Source organism: Bombyx mori, chromosome 27 (assembly GCF_030269925.1).
Source record: "Bombyx mori chromosome 27, ASM3026992v2".
NCBI lineage: Eukaryota > Metazoa > Arthropoda > Insecta > Lepidoptera > Bombycidae > Bombyx > Bombyx mori.
The window spans coordinates 8,067,709-8,088,833 of record NC_085133.1 but is presented as its reverse complement, the minus strand read 5'-3'; the positions used below and the strand labels follow the sequence as shown (position 1 = coordinate 8,088,833).

Sequence of the window (21,125 nt, the reverse complement as noted above, 5' to 3'; positions counted from 1 at the left end):
TTATAATACATGTATTTTTCGGACATGTTTAAGATAGACGTTAATTAATATGTAAAAAAAACGATCATCGTAATAATCGTGAGTGTAAAAGTTATACATTTATTTTTCAAAGGTCATTCACATTCGGCGACGCATTAAAGTAATGCTTAGCATAACAAATTACTGCATTAACATACCTACGTTTTGCTGAATCTTCTACAAAATTGCATAAGTAATATAACTTGAATCTAATAATTCGTTAGGCAATATGTTCAATTTTGAATTCAATAATAAAATGTGTGTTTTCTGTTTGCGTAAATACGATTTATATTCGTCCGAAAACGTTAACGTTTTGAAGAAAATGAAAACTACATTTTGTTACTAATTTTAGGTCTGTGTTTTTGTATTAACTGCCAGCAAGTAAACACACATAATATGATTCTTGTGTCGAAAGATACCATCTACTTTTCGCATTAACATTGCCAATACACTCGAGGCAGGCACTACTGGTGGTAGGACCTCTTGTGAGTCCGCGCGGGTAGGTACCACCACCCCGCCTAATTCTGCCGTGAAGCAGTAATGCGTTTCGGTTTGAAAGTTGGGCAGCCGTTTTAAATATACTTGAGACCTTAGAACTTATATCTCAAGGTGGGTGGCGCATTTACGTCGTAGATGTCTATGGGCTCCAGTAACCACTTAACACCAGGTGGGCTGTGAGCTCGTCCATCCAACAAAGCAATAAAAAAAGTCAAGGCTTGATAATAAACGTCAAAAGCGCGCATTGATAACACACCGACTTAATTGTAATTTCGTAAAAAAAATACGTTATTTTATAACTAAAAATCAATCAATAAACACTTATCTTGTACGAATACCGAACAATCTTAAACGAGAAGAAAGCTCAGTGAGGTGCTTACGAGCCACTTTTAACATTCCTTCGCTCGCGTCATCAACTAACAATCTCGGGATCCATTTCGGCTTGCAGAATTCTGCAGTGAATCATCGTGGTAGTGAGTGGAACAACGCACGGGTTACAGTTAAGGTATTGTAAAATGCGATCTTTATCTTTGAGTTTGATAGGTACGTTTGGTACAGACTAACCGTAAGTTACTAATATAATATAAATATAAAGTTATAAAATAATTCATTCTTATATTTTTATATAAATATATTTCATTTTTTAGTTGAATATCAGCATTTTTTCATATTTTTTTAAAATATTAAATTGTTATCGGTCCTAAATAAGTATACCAAATTTCGAGTTAATCCGACGTTTTGAAGAGGTTCAAAATCATGTTCAGATTCCGTTACAAACATACATACGTCTGAAGCTAATAAAAGCGTATTAAAAATCAAATTTATATTTAAAAAAATGAGATGCAACTACGCCAGTTTATCATTAAGCAAAATTACTAAGATTCTCTAAGATAACTATGATTCTCCACGTCCTCCTGTCTCGGGGACTTTATGGCTTCGGTTCTTGTTAGTATAACCTTAACTGCCTCACATTTTTTGTACCATAGTTGGACTGATTAAAGGGATTATGTGGGTAATATTTTTGTGGTCAAACAATAGAATGCTATTACTATTACGAAGTGATAATGACCAACTCATCGAGAAAGAGTAAGTAGCCTGGGTCGCCTAGGTCAAATAAAAAACGATTTTCGAAAACTGAAATTTATTCGTTGCTAATATTCTTCAGTTCAGCTCTACCTTGTAGCGTCTCGATGTATCTTCAAATGGTATATTAGTGTTGTAGTCACGTAGTACGTTGCCATAAGAGAAAAGTTTTGAACTTCTTATAGCTTCAGTTTCCCAAAACATTGTCAATTCAAAACATATCAATCAATCATTCATAATCGTCCATCACTCGATTGGAACTTCAAATGAGTTTGAGTTGAAAATTAAACCATATATAGGTCCTATAAGTATCATCGTAAGATCAAAATCTTCTAATTTGTTATAATGTGTATTTACGTTTACCATTATTATTTTTTATGCAGTTGAATCATTTGCTAGGTTTCGGTTAATTAACGATAAAGGCTGTTTGTGAACCAAGAGGTTTCTTGTCCAGACTTATGAAATGTCTATAAAAATGGAGGAGGATACCTATTAAACTTAGCCGTCAACAAAAATCTTTTCTGATCCCATTTCTTTTGTTCGTTTCTCAAAACTTTTTAAATTTACCGCATATTAAACATTTCAAAAATCCAAACCAACAATAATTTTTAAATACGTGACGTAAAGAGTCAATTAGTGCAGCTGTTGAACTTCTACGATTCCATTCGGCCTTCCACCACTCTGGCCCTTTGACAAATACTATATTTAATACTAGCTGACCCGGCAGACTTCGTAGTGCCTCAATCGATAAATAAAAGACCTAAACTTTTGTATAAAATAATCTTAAAACAAACAAACGGAATCCATCCGTCCGACGGGGGACACATCAAAGGAAAAACAAAATTGTTATTTTTATATAATTCCGAGCTTTTTTATATTTTCTCACCTTTTAAACCTTCCCTGGACTTCCACGAATAATTGAAGACCAAAATTAGCCAAATCGGTCCAGCCGTTCTCGAGTTTTAGCGAGACTAACGAACAGCAATTCATTTTTATATATTCAGATTTACCTCTTTTCCTAAAATAATTATGTTCTTAAACATAATCGAATTAATAGACTTTGCATCAATTAATGTCTTAATCTAAGTATTTTACACAAAAAATACGTTACGAATCTACACATCGCGCGTAATAAGAACTTCATTATCAAGGAATCGCCTTTGTTCGATCGCTGTGTGGTCTTACGTGTCAGATAACATTACAATATTATTTAACACGTGTCTTTATTAATTGTAAAGATGGATCACATTGTATTTCGGTTTGACGATAAACATTATTTTGTTAATAATTTAATTACGTCCCTTAGTTTATGTTGCGTTAAGTTTAGCTCAAGAATTGATGGGACTTTAATATTGTATCATACGTTTTATACGTGTGGCTTTAGTCTGCAGATTTCTAATGCACCTGAAGAAAACTCATACATTTTACTGGTGGTAGGACCTCTTGTGAGTCCGCGCGGGTAGGTACCACCGCCTTACCTATTTCTGCCGTGAAGCAGTAATGCGTTTCGGTCTGAAGGGTAGGGCAGCCGTTGTAACTGTACTGAGATTTTAGAACTTATATCTCAAGGTGGGTGGCGCATTTGCGTTGTAGATGTCTATGGGCTCCAGTAACCACTTAACACCAGGTGGGCTGTGAGCTCGTCCACCCATCTAAGAAAAAGAAAAAAAAAGCGTTTTCACATTTTAATTAAAGCTACATTGTTATTATTTATCTTGCGCTATTTTCTGGAAAACCTTACAGTTCTCATGGCCGCTGACGATCTAGGTGATATACTGCTATTCGAAAATTGTGTGCATAAAATTAGGCTGTACTTAGCAACTGTAGTGAATTTTAATTATTCCGTAGTGAATTCTAAAATGCATTCCAGGGCCCACGAGTGTTTGCTTTTTAGCAATTCGCTAATCACGAAATAAATGTGCTCTAAACAATAACCTAAGAGCTAAGAATGCAACGGTTTCGATTTAGATATAGGAAGTGTCAGGACTCAGGTCGGTAGTTGCTCCAGATTGCAGTTAGAGATAGTATTTCTGTACGTCCCATTTTAACTGGGATAAGTAACATAGATACCTACTCACAGAAGGATAGTGACTTCTATAGCTGCTGCTTCACTATGAAAAAAAAAAACACCTTTAAAACATCATAATGATTAGTCTTTACTACCCACCTATTCTTACTAAAAATATTTTTTGTGTTGAAATAGCGTAAGGCAGTCGGCAAACGTATTTACAAACGAGCATATAAATGGCTATAGTTAAAGTCGAAAAATATTTATTAAAAAATATATCTAAAAAGTTAAAAGTGGGTAGTAGGAACTAAACCAATTTACCAATAAACTGTATTGAAACAAAAGTAAAAATACGAAAGCTGAATATTTATAGCCTGCCAATGACTAGATTGATTGTAAAACGGCACTCTCCGTACGAAGCAATTAATGTCGGGTGTGTATTATGACGCTCGTGTCGCAAGAGAACGGCTGCCAACGAACCAGGATTACCAGGAAACGTATACGTTATTATTTTAACACGATCATTCGAAGGGGAGGTGGACCATTGTCTGTGACATAACAGCTTCGTGTGCGGCTAAAATTAAACGATTTGGGCCGCGAACGCAGTGCGGTCGCATCGTTGCAGGTACGGTCAGTGTTGCCACTACAGAAACTTCTCCCCGAAACTTTGGTAACAAACTTTTCAAATGGATGCTTATTTTAGATGACTAGATCTTAGAGACGTGTGCCAAAATCGTTCAGGTGCAAAACTGCGTTACCTATTGCATCGAATTACATTATTACATCGGCGTTTATATTTAGATTCCATCTTACTCCTTTGAAATCATAGGGTGTCTATGATTTTCATCGTATGACTTTCGATAAGTAAGGTGTTCCAATTTATGCCAATTTTAATCCTTAATTTAAACGAGTTTAAGATTAGGTATTAATGACAAGAAATTGTAATTTTATTATTCTTTATTATCTTAAAATCAGTGACTACGGCTATGAACTACGTGTGATATTAATATCTACTAGATGATGACCGGTTTTTTTTTTGATAACGCCATCTCGTTGTGTCTTTAAAGCGGTTAGTTGCCCTCAATTAAGAAAAATAGTATTATTATTCGCCAATAGATGTCGGGAAGAGTTGATTATTGATAAAACGAATAAAACAACATTTTCTAAAAATAAATCGTAGCTAGAACGATTTATCGCCCCCGAAATCCCCTGTATACTAAATTTTATGAAAATCGTTGGAGCCGTTTCCGAGATTCAGATTATATATATACAAAAATTGCTCGTTTAAAAGTATAAGATATTACTATATATAGTACTAGGCCAAAGCTGAAGCTAGTATTTAAATTAATGAGTGTAAATATAACCACAATAACCGTTGTATTTCGTCCAAACGGTAATCTTATCTCTGCGTCTGCGCTTTGAAACTTTCTGAGTTAATTACAAACGCAAAACCGTCAGCCGTGACTTTTAGTGTAATTGCCATAATTATATTCGTTCTAATAATCTATCTACGTCGTTCTAATAGTTATTTTACAACATTGTAAATGTCACGAATGAAACGATTATCGCCTGATAAGTTTTAGAAGGGAGGTAAGTTTTGCAAATGTATAACTAATGGAGGGTCGAATCAAAATGTACTTTATTACTAAATTACATAGATAGCTTGTTGAGTCCCAGTAAGTAATCTAATAGGTAGTTGTGGTGGGAATGAACCGCTGCTTGCTTTAATTACATATTTTAAAATTAAGAAATAAATAAGTTGATTTTGTCGAAATGTAACTAAGAAATTGTTTAAGTCGGTCAAGTTTCTCCAGCAATCTGCTTAGGAAGACGCTTAGCGGAAGTAAAAACAGATGTCGTGGCCTGCTGGATAAGACGCTCTAGAGTGTTCGAATTCTGTTGATTTTTCCGAAACCAATTTTTCTGATTAAATACATACTTAACAAATGCTGACGAATGACTTCCACGGTGAAGGAATATCATCGTTTAATACAAATAACTCGCAAAATTAATTTTTGCGTAATTACTGGTGGTGGAGCATATTTTTGAGATCGCACAGGTAGGTACCAACACTACCTATTTCTGCCGTGAAGCAGTAATGATTTACGATTTGAAGGGTGTGGTAGACTTTTTAATAAAAACCGAGACTTAGAACTCATGTCTCAAGGTGTTTGGCACGTGTTACGTTGTTGATGTCTTTAGGTACCGAATAAGTTCCGGCAAATCTTGGCAATTAAAAAATGATCCTCCAAAATAGCTGTTTTTTTTTTATTACCTTTGTAGGCAGACGAGCATACGGCCCACCTGATGGTGAGTGGTTACCGTCGCTCATGGACTTCAGCAATGCCAGGGGCAGAGCCAAGCCGCTGCCTACCAACTTTTAAACCTAAATTGCCATCTTAAATGCAAATTCGCGCCAAAACCTCCTGAAAGTAGTATCCGTTCGTAAAGTTAACACATCTTCACACGTTTAAATTGATTGCTACATGAGGGTTCTAGACAAGCTACATTTTACTACCGTTAACGCTTGTAGGAGAGTACACAAATGTATGAGATAAAACATAAGCTAGACAGCTTAAATTTATGTTAGCCAAAGAAGGACCTAGAAGAATTACCTGATATTGTTGCAAATTACAAGTTGTATCTGATGATACAATGAAATCCCGTTGTTTTCTATAACGAGACTTTATTTTATATTTGTACAATAATTTGTTTAGAGTAGAGATGTTTAGTTTGTATTTTTGATGAATTAAATGAAGTAATTAAGTAAAGAAGCAAGATGCTTGTATAAATTGAATTAAGTAGGTAGAAAAAGAAGCGGGAATTGTTCCTCGTAAAAGTGGCAAGAGCCAATTTTTTTAAAGTGATTTTATGACCTGGTAACTAAGACCTTTAAGTCATGTCTTATTTTAATTTATATTCTTATTTTTATGAAAAATGATAATATGGAGTGAAATGAAATGAAAATGATTAATTTGAGACGTTAATCAACTGGGATGAAATTAAATGAAATGAGATGACATGGAATGAAATATAATCTTAGTAAAATGGTGGTCATTTACTAAGATTTTTTCAGTGGACTTTTTGGAGGATCCCGAGAAGTTGCGCCCCGCGGCTTTGTTTCATTTTCCCACATTTGTGCACTTTCACAGATATTAAACAGTTAATAAACCACCATTATTACACATTTAAACCTGAAGAAACACTAAATAGACAAAATAAAACATATCACACAACTTCACTCCTCGCGTTCCCGCCAAAAAGTCCTGTTAAGAGACAGATTATATTTTAATTACAGAGTAGTTAGCTTAATATAGATTATAGACGACACGCAGATATGGCAAAGGCGTTAACACAAGTAACCTAAATGAACATAGTGAATTCTTTTTCACAAAAATGAAAATGCACAACAAAACTATTAAAAGTAACATCACCTTTAGCATTTATTCAGCGCGTCAATGCATCCCACTCTCAATCGAAATGTACGTGTAAACAAACATGAGATATAAACGCGTATTTCAAGGTTTTTAAAATTAGACTCGTGATGCGCACAAGTCCCATAGCGGCTCAAATAGGAACTATTTATGAAAATCCGCACATATGATATACAAGACCTGGTGATTTGGATCTTCTACAAAATTTATAAATAAACAAAACACACCCACATTTTTTTAAATAAATAAATTCTTACTAATGATCACACCAAGTTAACTGGTCCCGTGCTAAGTTCGTAATGAACTTGTGTTACAGGTACCAGATAACGGAAATAAATATAAGATTTTTATTATACACATACATATATATAATATACATCCATAACCTGGAAAATACATTTTAAAATATCTATCATACAAATATCTTCCCTTGGCGGGATTCGAACCCGCGACCCCCTTGTGTAGTGACCATGTCACTTACCACTACACCAGACGGCCGTTATTAATTATACAATCGTCAAGATTTTTTAATATATTTAACTGATACATTAGCAATGCACGCAATGGACAACGGTGAAACAGCTGACGCGCGGTAAAAACTTCGCTTATGTTATCTACCGACTACCTTCACAATACAGTTTCGTTAACGGCTCTTTTTCATTCGATACTTGGGTAAGAAAAACGTGGAACTGGAAAAAGTTAGGATAATGCAAGTGTTTCGTTGGAATTGATAGATTATTTTTACGCTACCATGCGTAAGAGGTGTGCATTACTGGTAAGCAGAGTGAGGGCCAGCTCCAACAGTATCCTGAGCATGATCGCAAGCAGGCTGGACTGTGTATACATGGGTCGCTGTGATGCCATCTCCCATGGGATGTTACGACAGTAATTCATTGTGATGTAAATATAACTACTAACATAGGTCTAAGTCTTATTAACAATTTATATGAGTCATGGTTACTTGCAATAAAAACATTATTATTATTGTTATTAAATTTATTTCGCGAAGAAAGAAATAAGCAAGGCACTCTTAATCATGACGTCATTCTTCTTTTCTTTTTTTAAATCAGCTCTGGTTTAAAGGACATGGTGCTTGGCGAAATCGTATTAAGCTAGAATACGAGTAATCGGTTCCGCCAGAAGCTGTAAATTTTTTAAATTAAAATACGTACCTAACATATTGTGTTCAAGAATGATTTCCACCATGAAATCTAGATAATGATAACCATAATGCAAGTTTTCACGAGTATAAACCAATTTGTCTAAATCTATTGCAAAATGTTCATGCGTTCCGGAAATTGAGACGTCGACCTCATGTTTCCGTGTAGGTGAGGGTCCTCAAGTTGGAATGTGAATAACTCCGGTAACCACTAGAAATCTGGAGGGCCAAGAGATCGTTCGTCCATCCACTACAATTAAAAAAAACCCGTCTAAAATCTTTGAAAATGTTCAACGTTGTGATGACAAACACTCAGTATAAGAAACAGCTTTCTCGTTGCATTAATTAATTGAAATAAACAAAAATTGGCAAATTAAAAATCTTCAGAGATTGTGTGGCTTTGATAGTTTTTTTCCACTAGAATTCTCACTTTGACAGAATCTTTTTTTTTTACAGCGTGTATTTTTAAATGTAGTAGACGTTGCGATGTATATTTCCAGAAATAAAACAGATACTTGGTAGATGTGTACCTACCTAGCACGTGACGGTCGTTTACGATTCTCTTGGAATTTTATTCGAGAATACATTTGCAGGTAAATTCAAATCATTATTTTTCTAACAAATTAATCTCGAAACGAATTTGATCGTACATTTATTAGGGGTTAAGGAATCTGTGTTAATATAAGACCATTCGGCCCAATCTAAGTGGTAGTGACATGAGAAAATAATCTTTTGTTTCATTGAATTGACGAAATAAACAATCCAGTGAATATATAAATAATTCCCCACCCGGGTTCTGATCTTTTCGCACGTTTGGGCGATGGTGCAAAGGAGTGGTTTAGTGGGTAGGGCCCTAATGCCATCCCTAGGGTATGCGGTCCGCTCTCAACGTCTAGGCACGGGGACGTAGGTAGTATGCTAAGCCACCAGCCCGAGAATAAAAGTATATAATTAATTAGTATGCCGCATCTACGGCTTAGCTTAGTCTGAAAAAAATTACACTTGCAAACCTTTCAATAATTCTGTTATAATTATGAAACTTTATAACGCAGCAAATTCATCATTCACTCGCAGAATATCCTAAATTAATTCAAACAAGATCAATATTGTTCTAAATCATCAAAGCATAAAGAATCCTCGAGCGAAAGCACCGCCATAATCACCGCTTTAATGGTATAAAAACAAGTGTCAAATTACAACTGCTGTTTTAATTGGAACGCGCAGTATATTTAGACGTTTGACTTTTGGTGTTGCCACGTTCCGAATACCGCTGAATTCCCCGACTCGGCCACGACAGGAATAATTGTATTTTACGATCGAATTTACGGCTGTTTTTTGCTGATCGTTCCAGTTTATAAGGTAAATGTCTTTTTAGCCTATAAAATAAAGGAAGTTTCGTATTTGTGCCGATGAAATATTGTTGTTAATCCCATAATTATTTTTCGTGATGTGGTCACTCGTGGCCTCGTGGTACCATGCGTTGTCTCAACGTAGAGTTGGATACTCAATACTCCATACCTCCCATTGATTATTTAAATTTTGCGAACAAAATGCGAATCTTTTAGCTGACGGTCCGTTAGTAATCTGTTAAGTTAGTCACTTGTCTACAAGCATATGCATACAAAAAAAGCTTAAACCACGAACAAAAAGTCGTAGGTAAATTTCTCAATTTATGTAACCATGACGGGTTGGTATTTGTCGTAGCGTTCTATTTTTAATAATCCGCTGTCAAATTTCAAACTTGACACTAGATAATTGAAACTAACGCAATTTACAAAGTGCTCTTTTACCAAGACATCTGTTATTATAATAAAAATAATAAATTAAAAAAAAAACTTTTAGTACTGAAAACAAAATCGGCACGTTTTTTTCACACATAAAAAAACAACTGATCCCACACAAATATATTATATGTAAGCATGTTTTATTTACACATTTAAAGAAAACATCTAATTGCACACAAACATATACATAACAGTGGCAGTATATGCTGCCACCTTGACCGACTCTAATGGGATGTCACCTCACAGGACCGAAAAAAATATATACACATTTTCAAACAGGTGACGTAATTTGGAAAAAACTAAAAAACAAACGAAAACTGTTTATTTTTTTTTTCATTTGGGAAACTGCCAGTAATGTATTACGCCGTCACGATGGAAGAACTTGATGAGTTTCACCCGCCAACATGCTATGTCATTGACGGAGAACGTGTAGACGATTTTACCGTTTTAGGAAAACAATCTTTCTGTTCTAATGTTACTAATATCTCTTAGAATAGGGGAAGTGATCTTCGCGAGTTTTCGAAATGTCATACGAATTTTGTCGGTGCGAAACAATTTCAAACGTATGTTCTTGTTATTTAGATTGAATAGAGCTTAAATACGAGGATCTCTAGAATCATATTTCAACTTTGTATCAGCAAATGTGGGTACGCATTGCCGGAATCCTGTCGCTAGTCATCCGACCGTTACCTTTCTGCCCCGAAGAATTCTGGCCTTTTGATCGGGCAGTCATTGTACCAAAGAAATTGCGACTTTATTTCAATTCATGTGCGGGTGAGCTCACGATGCATCTTGGCTTAAATCGTTCCCTGTGCCCATAGATAGCACAAACTAAATGCTGATGCTCACCCTGAGAATTACTGGTGGTAGGACCTCTTGCGAGTCCGCGCGGTTGGGTACCACCACCCTGCCTATTTCTGCCGTGAAGCAGTAATGCGTTTTGGTTTGAAGGGTAGGGCAGCCGTTGTAACTATACTTGAGACCTTAGAACTTATATCTTAAGGTGGGTGGCGCATTTGCGTGATGTCTATGGGCTCCAGTAACCACTTAACACCAAGTGGGCTGTGAGCTCGTCCACCCATCTAAGCAATAAAATAAAATAAAAAAAGACGTGACAGTCATTATCATCATTCTCCTGTCCTTCTCCCAGTCACCTAGGGTCGGCGCAACATGTTTTCTCCTTTGATACTTCTCTATTATATACCATTACTTCGCTCGGTCCCCTCTTACACATATCGTCTGTCACGCAATCCATCATTTTTTTCTTAGGCCTACCTCTTTCTCTAAAACCTTCCACATTTATAGTTAAAACTGTCTTAATGTCTGTCTTTCATTGACATGACTTCAACTTGGTACCAATGGCTAAATTTGTAAGATGATATTGCCTATCTGTGCGGAAAAACAATTCGACCTACCACGAATTGTAGGAATAATCATAAAACTCTTGTTCGTGGCAGAACTAGTTCAAGTATCTCCTGCCAACTCTTTGATGTCGTCTACCCATAGCCTAAAACGTCTTCGTCTTTTGCATTTTATTATAAAGCAGTTGTCAACTGAATCACCGCGTCCTGTGAACACGACAATTACGAGTCATCTTATGACAGCGAGATGCTAAAACTAAATTAGAAATATGTGTAAATATTCTTCGTGCATAATTCAGTGTCCCGCATATGCAGCACGGTAGGAAGTGTGAATCAAAAATAAGCAATAAGGCAAAATAATCTGACAGTCATTTTTGTGTTTATAAGTTAGTGATTTGGTGGGGAAGAGTCATTCTGTATTGAGACGGCGCGTGCACCGCACGAAATCTCTTTATATGAAAATAAGATATAGTGATTTGGTTTTAAGTGCAATAACATAAGTTGATAGTTCGTGTTTTATTGATTTGTGTTCGTTTCGGAATATATAAAATGGTTGTTGCCGTTCCTATTGTATTCGGTGAGATGATTAAATTATTCCACTACGTCAATACCGGAAGGAAGTTAGCGTAGAATAATTTTTTATATCCTTAAAATTAAATTATAAACATTAATGCAAACATGAAATTGTCGTGATGAGGATTCATGTAAACATAGCTTTCAGTGGATTCAACGACCACTGATGACGTCATAGTGCAACAATTTACATGCAAATAATTTTTTTGTAAAAATTACTATAAATATTGCCAAATTATGATGTTTTTTTTTTAATTAATAGAGCAAATTGGGAGCAGTTCTTTGAGAAAAACAAATTACAAAAGGTGGATATTTTAGGTTTTACAGCAAAATTAATTTTTTGAAAAAAAAAATTTTAAAAGTTAATTAAAAATTAAGTAATAGTGATAAACGTGGAGCAATTACGGATTCCAACAGAGCACTTAAAGAGCAATTAATTGGTATATCGCTTAAAAAAAAAAAATCTACGCTAACTTCCTTCTGGATACGTAAATTATGTAAATAAATTAAAAACATTGAAAATCAAATTACGTTAAGAAAATTACTTTTGGATTCAAAGCTCAGTATAGTTTGTGTAATTAATTTAATTAATGCCGTTAATAATTATTTTCTGTTCCATTCAATTCAGTTTGAATTATTTTTGGTCAGTTTTATTTCATTTTTTTCGATTTACTATACTTGAGACCTTAGAACTTGTATCTCAAGGTGGGTGGCGCATTTACGTTGTGGATGTCTATGGGCTCCAGTAACCACTTAACACCAGATGGGCTGTGAGCTGGTCCACCATTCTAAGTCATAAAAAAAATTTTTTTCAACGGCTTTTACACTAATTAAAGACTTGTGTAGGATGTAAATAGCCAACAGGTAAACTGTCAACACTTGTGATGTCTTTCATTTTGTATTCAGAAAAAAATTTGGAGAAGCACATTAAAACATTTACTGGTGTTAGGGCGGCATGTGAGCCCCGACGGGTAAAACCACCAACGTGTCTATTTCTGCCGTGAAGCAGTAATGCGTTTCGATGGGTTTCCAATCTTATAAATCGTCACAAGATGGGTGGCGGTATTTACTTGCTTGATGACCAAGGGTTTCACCGGTAATGCCAGGTGGGTTGAGAGATCGTCTATCCATCTCAGCAAAAACAACAAAATCAACTTTAAGCACAAAGCACTTAATACAAATTAAGCTGCGAGCTCGAAAGCACATTAAAAGAAAAAAAGAACAGGAACTTGTTTTTAATTGATGCTTTTCAAAGATCGCGGTTCTCGTGTATCGAAAGTGTTATAATAGTAAATAGAAAATTGTTGAAAAAGCCTTGAATGGATTTAACCGCATTGCGTTTCGTCTGTGTGACTATTAGAAATTATGTGTGCTCCAAGTAAATAATGTTTGTTGGCTAAAAGAAAGAAAAAAACATGCGAACTCAAACGACCAAATCTTTGGTACTTTCATAAGACTGTTGTTGATTTTGTTTTGTTTTCACGAGCCGCAGCCGTAATCAAGTCTAGTTTTAGAGTTTTGTCTGTCATGGTTAATCCTTTTCCTTGAACATCGGCAATGCTAGGGTCGTAAACAAGCCGCTGTCTACCCTATTTCTCATTCAGCTTGTACGTACATATCGTGAAAACACCAATAAAAACATTAAACGTTAATATGGCCGTCTGGTTTAGTGGTAAATGACATGGTCACGTACTCAAGGGGGTCGCGGGTTCGAATTCCGCCAAGGGAAGATATTTGTATGATAAATATAAAATGTTTTCCAGGGTTATGGATGTATATTAAATATATGTATAATAAAATTTTCCGTTATCATTTATTTCCGTTATCTGGTACCTGTAACGCAAGTTCTTTACGAACTTAGCATGGAATCAGTTAACATGGCGTGATTGTTGGTAAATATTTATATATTTATATGTATAATGATATGGAATGCTCTAGAATGAATGAATAATAAAATACTTAATTGCGCTTTCTTTAATATTGTAAGAAAACAACATTTAAAGCACTTCAACTTTTTTTTAAATTCATATTTTAAAAAGTATTATTAAACAATGCAAAACTAAACTACTTACTCTCTTCACCCAATGACAGACAAGTGAGTAATTCCGTCTTAAAACCAAAGAGTTTTAAATAATGCTAAAGGTTTTTCTTTAGACGTGTTTTGAAAGCCGTGTTGTTTGTTAGTCAGTTTTAAAAACATACTGTACTGTAGCTGTCTTCGTATTCTATCTCGTACTTGAGTCGACTATTATCAAAGCCGGCAATGTGACTTTTGGACAATTATTGGTAAATCAGAAAAACGAATTATTGACTTTGTATTCCATTGGCAGTCACAAAACTCTTCTGAACGACATCTTAGGTAAATAACAGGTTAAGTATTAACCTTTATTTAATGCAGGTTTTGAACCGTTTTCTTTGAAGGAGACGATTATATTCAAATCAATCTGTATTGACATATCAATAACATTTTTTTGTCCAAATGCACAGATTGCCACCTTTGATAATAGACGACTCACTTATGCCGCATGCCATGAGCGAATAGCTTGTTGCATCGAACTTCAGATGCGGAAACATTAAGTTACCAATATTGAGAGTGACTGCTTAAATTTATTTACTATCTTTGTAGTTTTTCAATTTGGACCTTATATACTTTTTAATCGTTTGCAGTCCTAAGACTAATGCAAATGCGTTCGCAAAAACAAAACGCGCCAAAATAAGATTTCACAAAGCCATCTCTTATCTATGGGTCAAACTAGGGATTTTTTATTTTTATTTTTTATTGCTTAGATGGGTGGACGAGCTCACAGCCCACCTGGTGTAAAGTGGTTACTGGAGCCCATGGACATCTACAACGTAAATGCGCCACCCACCTTGAGATATAAGTTCTAAGATCTCAGTATAGTTGCCGGCACTTCAAACCGAAACGCATTACTGCTTCACGGCAGAAATAGGCAGGGTGGTGATACCTACCCGCGCGGACTCACAAGAGGTCCTACCACCAGTAAGGATAGGCCGGTTTTGCCTCAAAATGGATTGTTTTAAATTTTTTTTTTTCCTACCTAAGCTGATAGCCTTAAGAGGCTATTTCAGCGTAACCCTAACGAGTAGGTGAGCTCTCGGGGCTCGAACCTGACGACGTTGCTAACATGAACCCTAGCAAGAGCCGTGCTTCGGAATCTACCACCGAATCGGAAATGCGACCCACTGAGAAGATCCGGCGAGAAACTCAGTGGGCTATGTCTGTGGGTTAATTTAATCGTCGAGCCCTTCGTGGCAAGCGACGGGTTCGCCGAGAAAGATGACGGGGCATAAATTGCATTATCTAAGCACGAATATGAAAATTTGTGGGCTAGGTCACTTTGGTGCTGACGGCCTCAGTTGACGCGTTCAGATGACGGATTGCTTTTTAACAACAAAAAGACGATATCCGTTTGCGTGATCACAGATCGGTCACAGCATCGTCAATTAGAAAACGGAGCGCAAAACGAATTTAACAAGCCGCTTTGCATCACTTTCGCTAAATTAAACCGTATTCGAATATGTGCACGGTAATTTTTCATGCTGTCTCGAGTTCGGTCTGAATTCGGCCTGAGATAACGGTTTAAGAGAATTTCGAGGTCGTAAACATCTCGGCTAATATACAATAGCGGTGTTTAAAACGCTGCTTATTAATAATAGTGCTACACGTTACGAAAAGGTAATTGTTAATGAATCTGACTTGCCCATAGAAAGCGGATTAAAGCACACTCACCTCCGTGTATCTCTAAAGCGAGCGTTCCAGGAACAGGGCGTTTTTTAGTGCGACACATACTCAGACGTATGTATACTGCCTTGTGTATTGTATGGCTGCCAAACTTGGGTATACACGACAAGAGCAAAACAAAGAATCACAACAACACAAAGAGCTATGGAGAGAAGTATCCTAAACATAAGAAAAATTCAAAAAGTCCGGAGCAAAGTAATTAGACAGAAAACAAAGATAACAGATCACAAACGCTCTAAAATTGAAATGGCAGGTCACGTATTGAGATACACAGACACCAGGTGGACAGTCAACACTACAATCTGGAAGGGGCCAATTGGCAAAAGAAGGGTAGGGAGACCGAAAAGACGATGGGCTGACGACATAACCGAAATAATAGGAAAGGACTGGCAAACTATCGGCAAAGACAGAGACCAGTGGAAAGGACTGGAGGAGGCCTGCACCCGAGGAGGGGTCCATATCCAATAACAAAAACTAGCTCTTACTAACATTTAGACAATAAGCATTAATAACTAACTAAACATTAACAAATAAATACCACATTTGAAATGGAAGTTAAGGATAAGGAAATACAGGTTTTTTTATTTTATATTATTTTATTTATACTCACACGAGCTCGTGCTCATTGCGAAGAAGTCATACATTCCGATTTGAAGGATGAGACTGCCTTTAAGAGATTCTCATTTAGGTTCAGAAGAAGCTTTTCCCACCGCTTTCTGTTAACACTTTATCGACCTCTGGCCTGTTAATCGGCTTCTAGCTATCGTAGGTTTTCGTCCAGCGGGATTGGTTTGTTAGTAACTGTATTATAACGTCTTCATGTATTTATGAATTATAATGAAATTGCGCATTCCATTACTTAGCAGGTGTAGGTACAAGAATATCAAAATATAACTGATTAACTTGTTTGTTCTCAGAGAAAAAAACAATGGCGCTAGCGACGGCCAAAGCGACGATGGAGTCCCAGAACCTCATCCAAACCGAGTCGAGGGTCCAGCACAGCTATCAGGAGGTGGTCACCGAGCAGCGCCAGATAAAGAAGAAGTCTAAATCCACTAGACGGCACAAAGATGAAGGATCAATTTCTGTGGTAAGCTTCAAGATATTTTCTCTATTTTTGTAGGTATTATCCTTTTTGTTTGGAGGTGTTACTGTCGCAGCGATAATAATACAGGTAGGATGATATTGGCGATCAAGATCAATCTTTTATTTTTTCAGTTTGACAGCTCTGAAAAGATTTACATCTTAAAAAAGGCGATCCCAATCAACAATTAAGTCACTCCCGATTGTTTCCAGTCTACAAGCTTTGAAAAGATTTACATCTTCAAAAGGGCAATCCCAATCAATAATCAATTAACTGTCAATTGTTTCTAGTCTAAAATCTCTCAAAAGATTTACTACATCTTCAAAAAAGCGATCCCAATCAATAATCAATTAACTCCCAATTGTTTTCAGTCCCAAATCTCTCAAAAGATTTACTGTACATCTTCAAAAAGGTGATCCCAATCAATAATCAGTTCGCTCCCAATTGTTTCCAGTCTAAAAGCTCTGAAAAGATTTACAAGAAAATCAAAGCCGCCTCGGACGGGGAATCGAACCCGAAGTGCGAGAAGTGCGCCCGTCCCGTCTACGCCATGGAGAGGATCAAGGCTGAGCGGAGAGTCTGGCACAAGGACTGCTTCCGATGTGTCCAGTGCAACAAACAACTCACGTACGTATTCATACCCGATCCTGTAGACCGAATGGTAAACAGTCGACGTCGCCCAAAGCACGTCATTACGGATCCTCCTGATCCATTAACAGTGCTTTTAGGCACCACAAGCTCCGGTCACCTCCTTGTCCAACTCGTCGCTTGCGTCGAAGGGTACGACGAGCGAATTAACCTATAGACACAGCCCACTGAGTTTCTCGCCGGATCTTCTCAGTGGGTCGCGTTTCCGATCCGGTGGTAGATTCTGCGAAGCACGGCTTTTGCTAGGGCCAGTGTTAGCAACACTCCGGTTTGAGCCCCGTGAGCTCACCTACACACGTTAGGGTGAAGCTGAAATAGCTTCTCAAGGCTATCAGTATAGGTAGCATAAAAAAAAAAGAAAAAAAAGTACGTATTGTGTTGCCTTTAAAGTTCAAACTAGTTAAAACGGTCACGCTGTGGCTTTGTTTTTATTTGTTATAGCTTAGATGGGTGGACGAGCTCACGGCCCACCTGGTGTTAAGTGGTTACCGGGGCCCATGGACATCTACAACATAAATGTCGCCACCCACCTTGAGATATAAGTTCTAAGGTCTCAGTATAATTACAACGGCTGCCCCACCCTTCAAACCGAAACGCATTACTGCTTCACGGCAGAAATAGGCAGGGCGGTGGTAACTACCCGTGCGGATTCACAAGAGGTCCTACCACCAGTAATTACGCAAATTATAATCTTTCGGGTTTCATTTTTATTACACGACGTTATTCCTTCACCGTGGAAGTCAATCGTGAACATTTGCCTAGTACGTATTTCATTAGAAAAATTGGTACCCGCCTGCGGGATTCGAACACCGGTGCATCGCTCAACACAAATGCACCGGACGTCTTATCTAATCGAAACAGTATATGGTAAAGGTTTACAAAAACACTCTTCAAAATTTCATTTATTTTCACGGATTCAATGAAGTCTTTTTGCAGAGTGGAGACTTACCAGAGCGACCACACGACCTTATACTGCAAGCCTCACTTCAAGCATCTGTTCGAACCCAAACCTGTCGAAGATGACTACGAGATTGATGGTAATTTTGCGTTTCTTCACCTGATAACACTAGGTTAAGCGGTTACCTGAACCCCAAATGCGTCAGCAACGTAATTGCCGCCACCCTTAGGATGTGAGCTCTTAGCCGCCGTTCTATAGTAGCTGCCAAACCAATCAAACCGAATATTGATTACTTCGCGGCTTAAATAGGCAGTATGGTAGTACGTACCTGTGCAGACACAGACTCTCATGTCGCAAACACGCTAAACACAGAATCCTAACCTATAAACACAGCCTATTGAGTTTCTCGCCGGATCTTCTCAGTGGGTCGCGTTTCCGATCCGGTGGTAGATTTAGCAAAGCACTGCTCTTGCTAGGGTCAGTATTAACAAACTTTCAGGTTGAGCCCGTGAGTTCACCTACCTTAGGCTGCCAGCGAATAGGTATGGAAAAAAAAAAACAGTATTCTGGTGGAATACTCTGAGAACTCAGCAGTCTATTCTCTGGGGAATCTCTCAGTTACTTACGGCACGGGAAGAGGTAGGGGGGCTAATCCAGATGCTAGGTCACCATACAGTCTTAGAATAATAATGATAATAATTAATTTTAAAATCTGGGAAAAAAATCGTTGACATAGTAGATATCTCACAGTAAGTAACCACTTGTCCTCCTTCCACAGCAGCACCGAAGAAACACCAAATGATAATTTGCGAGAGCAACCCGGTCGAACTGCCGCCAGATGTCGTTAGAGGTACCGTCTCTCACAGATTACTTTTGACAAGCGCTTCAACTGTCAAACTATGCGACACAGATTACTGTAAAAAGCCTACACTATATATTAATTATATTAATAAATAAGATGTATCTATCGAAAACATTACATATTGCTTTGACTAATCATTGCTAGAATTTTGTAAGATTCTGCATTTGACAATTCCGAGCTAATACTTTTTGAAGCGATTACCGAAAACCCTAGACATCTTGAAAGACACGATAGACAAGTTTAAAATTTATTATACATATAAAATGGTAGTTTGAAAATCTGAACGCACTTAAACTTTAATGTGCCGCTGACGTCGACAAGGGCTTCGAAGTTGATGGTGTTCAGGTTTCCCAGATACTACACCAACCTTGGTAAGAACGCGCCTCTCAGCAGACTAGTTGGGGAATTAAATGATTTGCATAACAAGTATTCTCTGGACGTTTTTGCTGGCACTGTTGACAGTTTTAGACGAGAAGTCTACAGCCTTGCTCAATGAGCATTTCAATTACGTAATAGCATATTTGGTAGTAAATGTGTAATAATATGAGGTCTTCATGTAATGTTTATATATAGGTTTTTTTATACAACGAACCGCTTTTTTTTTCAATGCATCCAGTCGGTACCTGTAATTGTGTTAGCATTTAGTGTGAAATTAATGTATATGATACCTGTAATGTTCTGTGCTGATGTATAACATGTTGGTACCCAATAAATAAAATAAAAAAAGGTGCGTGTACTTATGTACGCGCGTAAGAAGTTATACTTTATTTTTATTAAATTTATTTATTTTTTTTTATTTAAATTTTAATCAATTTGAAAAAAAATCGATTACACAACATCCTCCAACACGCATATTGAACATCCCTTTTCTTGACATCGTATAAATTCGGTAATTCTCGGTACGGTTCGGAAAGTTCACCTGCGGCTATATTCAGACTAGCCAAGCTACGTCGGTCGTATTGTAATGAGCGATTTAGTGGGCAACTGCATTCTGTTAATTTTGTGTCACGGTGCGCGCGCATCGTAAAATTTCACTCTCATCAATTTTTCATAACGCGCCTAAAGAAGTATAACTTCAATAAAATAAACTTCGTGCCGAAAATAGGGTGACAATAATGTAATCTTATGATTTTCATATAAAATAAGTGAATTTTGTGTGACAGCGTCCGACAAACCGGACCTAGGGCTGGAGGAGCTGGCTTCCCTGGACGTGAAGTCCAGGTTCGAAGTGTTCGAGCGCGCCGCCAAGGGCAGCGACGAGCCTCCGCCCCTCGAGCACCGGGCCCCGCGCGAGAAGAGCACCGCCCTGCTCTCCAAGCTAGCCAAGTGAGTGCACAGTAAATTAATCACACTAAACAAAACTTAAGATAATTCCAACCATATTTAAGTTCGGCTTCTTCTTCTTCTTCTTAGTCGAATACTTCATTGCTGAAGGTCGTGTCCCTGAAAGCCCTTTGTGGCTCTTTGTACCATCAGCTTCCATTTGCTTCGGTTTTCGACTTCTCTCAGGGCGTATCAAGTTCGGCTTAACCTCGCCTAAATCTTATTGCGATGATAAAAATGCAAAACTAAAAAAACGTCAAGATACCATTGGTACAGTGTGCAAAAAAAGAATCGTTATCTGCAAAGAAATTAATATGGTTAGAATATTTAAATGTCAACGGATAATAACACGGAGTATTCGTAGTGAATGTGCTTTGACCGCCGCCAATAGATGGCGTTAGTAGTAAAATTGAATTGCACCATCGATGTCTATTCCCAAAACAAAAGTAAAATGATATATGTAATGATATGAGTAGCTTGTCAATTAATATAACCAGCTTGGACCTATAATGGAGAATTATTCGTTTAATTCGAAACGGCAGAAATATAAAAAAAAAAATGGTACACGTGCAACTTTCTGCACGTGAAAGAAGTGAAACTTCTGCGGAATGTAGTAGTATTGTGAGTTT

At 37.1% G+C, this 21,125-nt stretch overlaps 1 protein-coding gene across 3 annotated transcripts in view; it reads left to right on the top strand.

The window, feature by feature from the left end:
* The first annotated feature begins 1,002 nt into the window (after positions 1–1,002).
* LOC101742771 (protein-methionine sulfoxide oxidase mical3a) overlaps positions 1,003–21,125 on the top strand; it is a 37,987-nt gene continuing 17,864 nt past the window's right edge. The window contains exons 1-6 of one of the 3 annotated variants that reach the window (XM_062676579.1): positions 1,003–1,021; positions 16,599–16,771; positions 17,220–17,392; positions 18,350–18,450; positions 19,090–19,161; positions 20,337–20,499. In XM_062676579.1, the coding sequence (XP_062532563.1) occupies positions 16,610–16,771; positions 17,220–17,392; positions 18,350–18,450; positions 19,090–19,161; positions 20,337–20,499 (671 nt within the window). In that variant the 5' untranslated portion in view covers positions 1,003–1,021; positions 16,599–16,609. Of the gene's footprint in view, positions 1,022–11,647; positions 11,923–16,598; positions 16,772–17,219; positions 17,393–18,349; positions 18,451–19,089; positions 19,162–20,336; positions 20,500–21,125 lie in introns of those variants that run through there. The other 2 variants (XM_012697799.4, XM_038020793.2) reach the window with 2 other exon arrangements.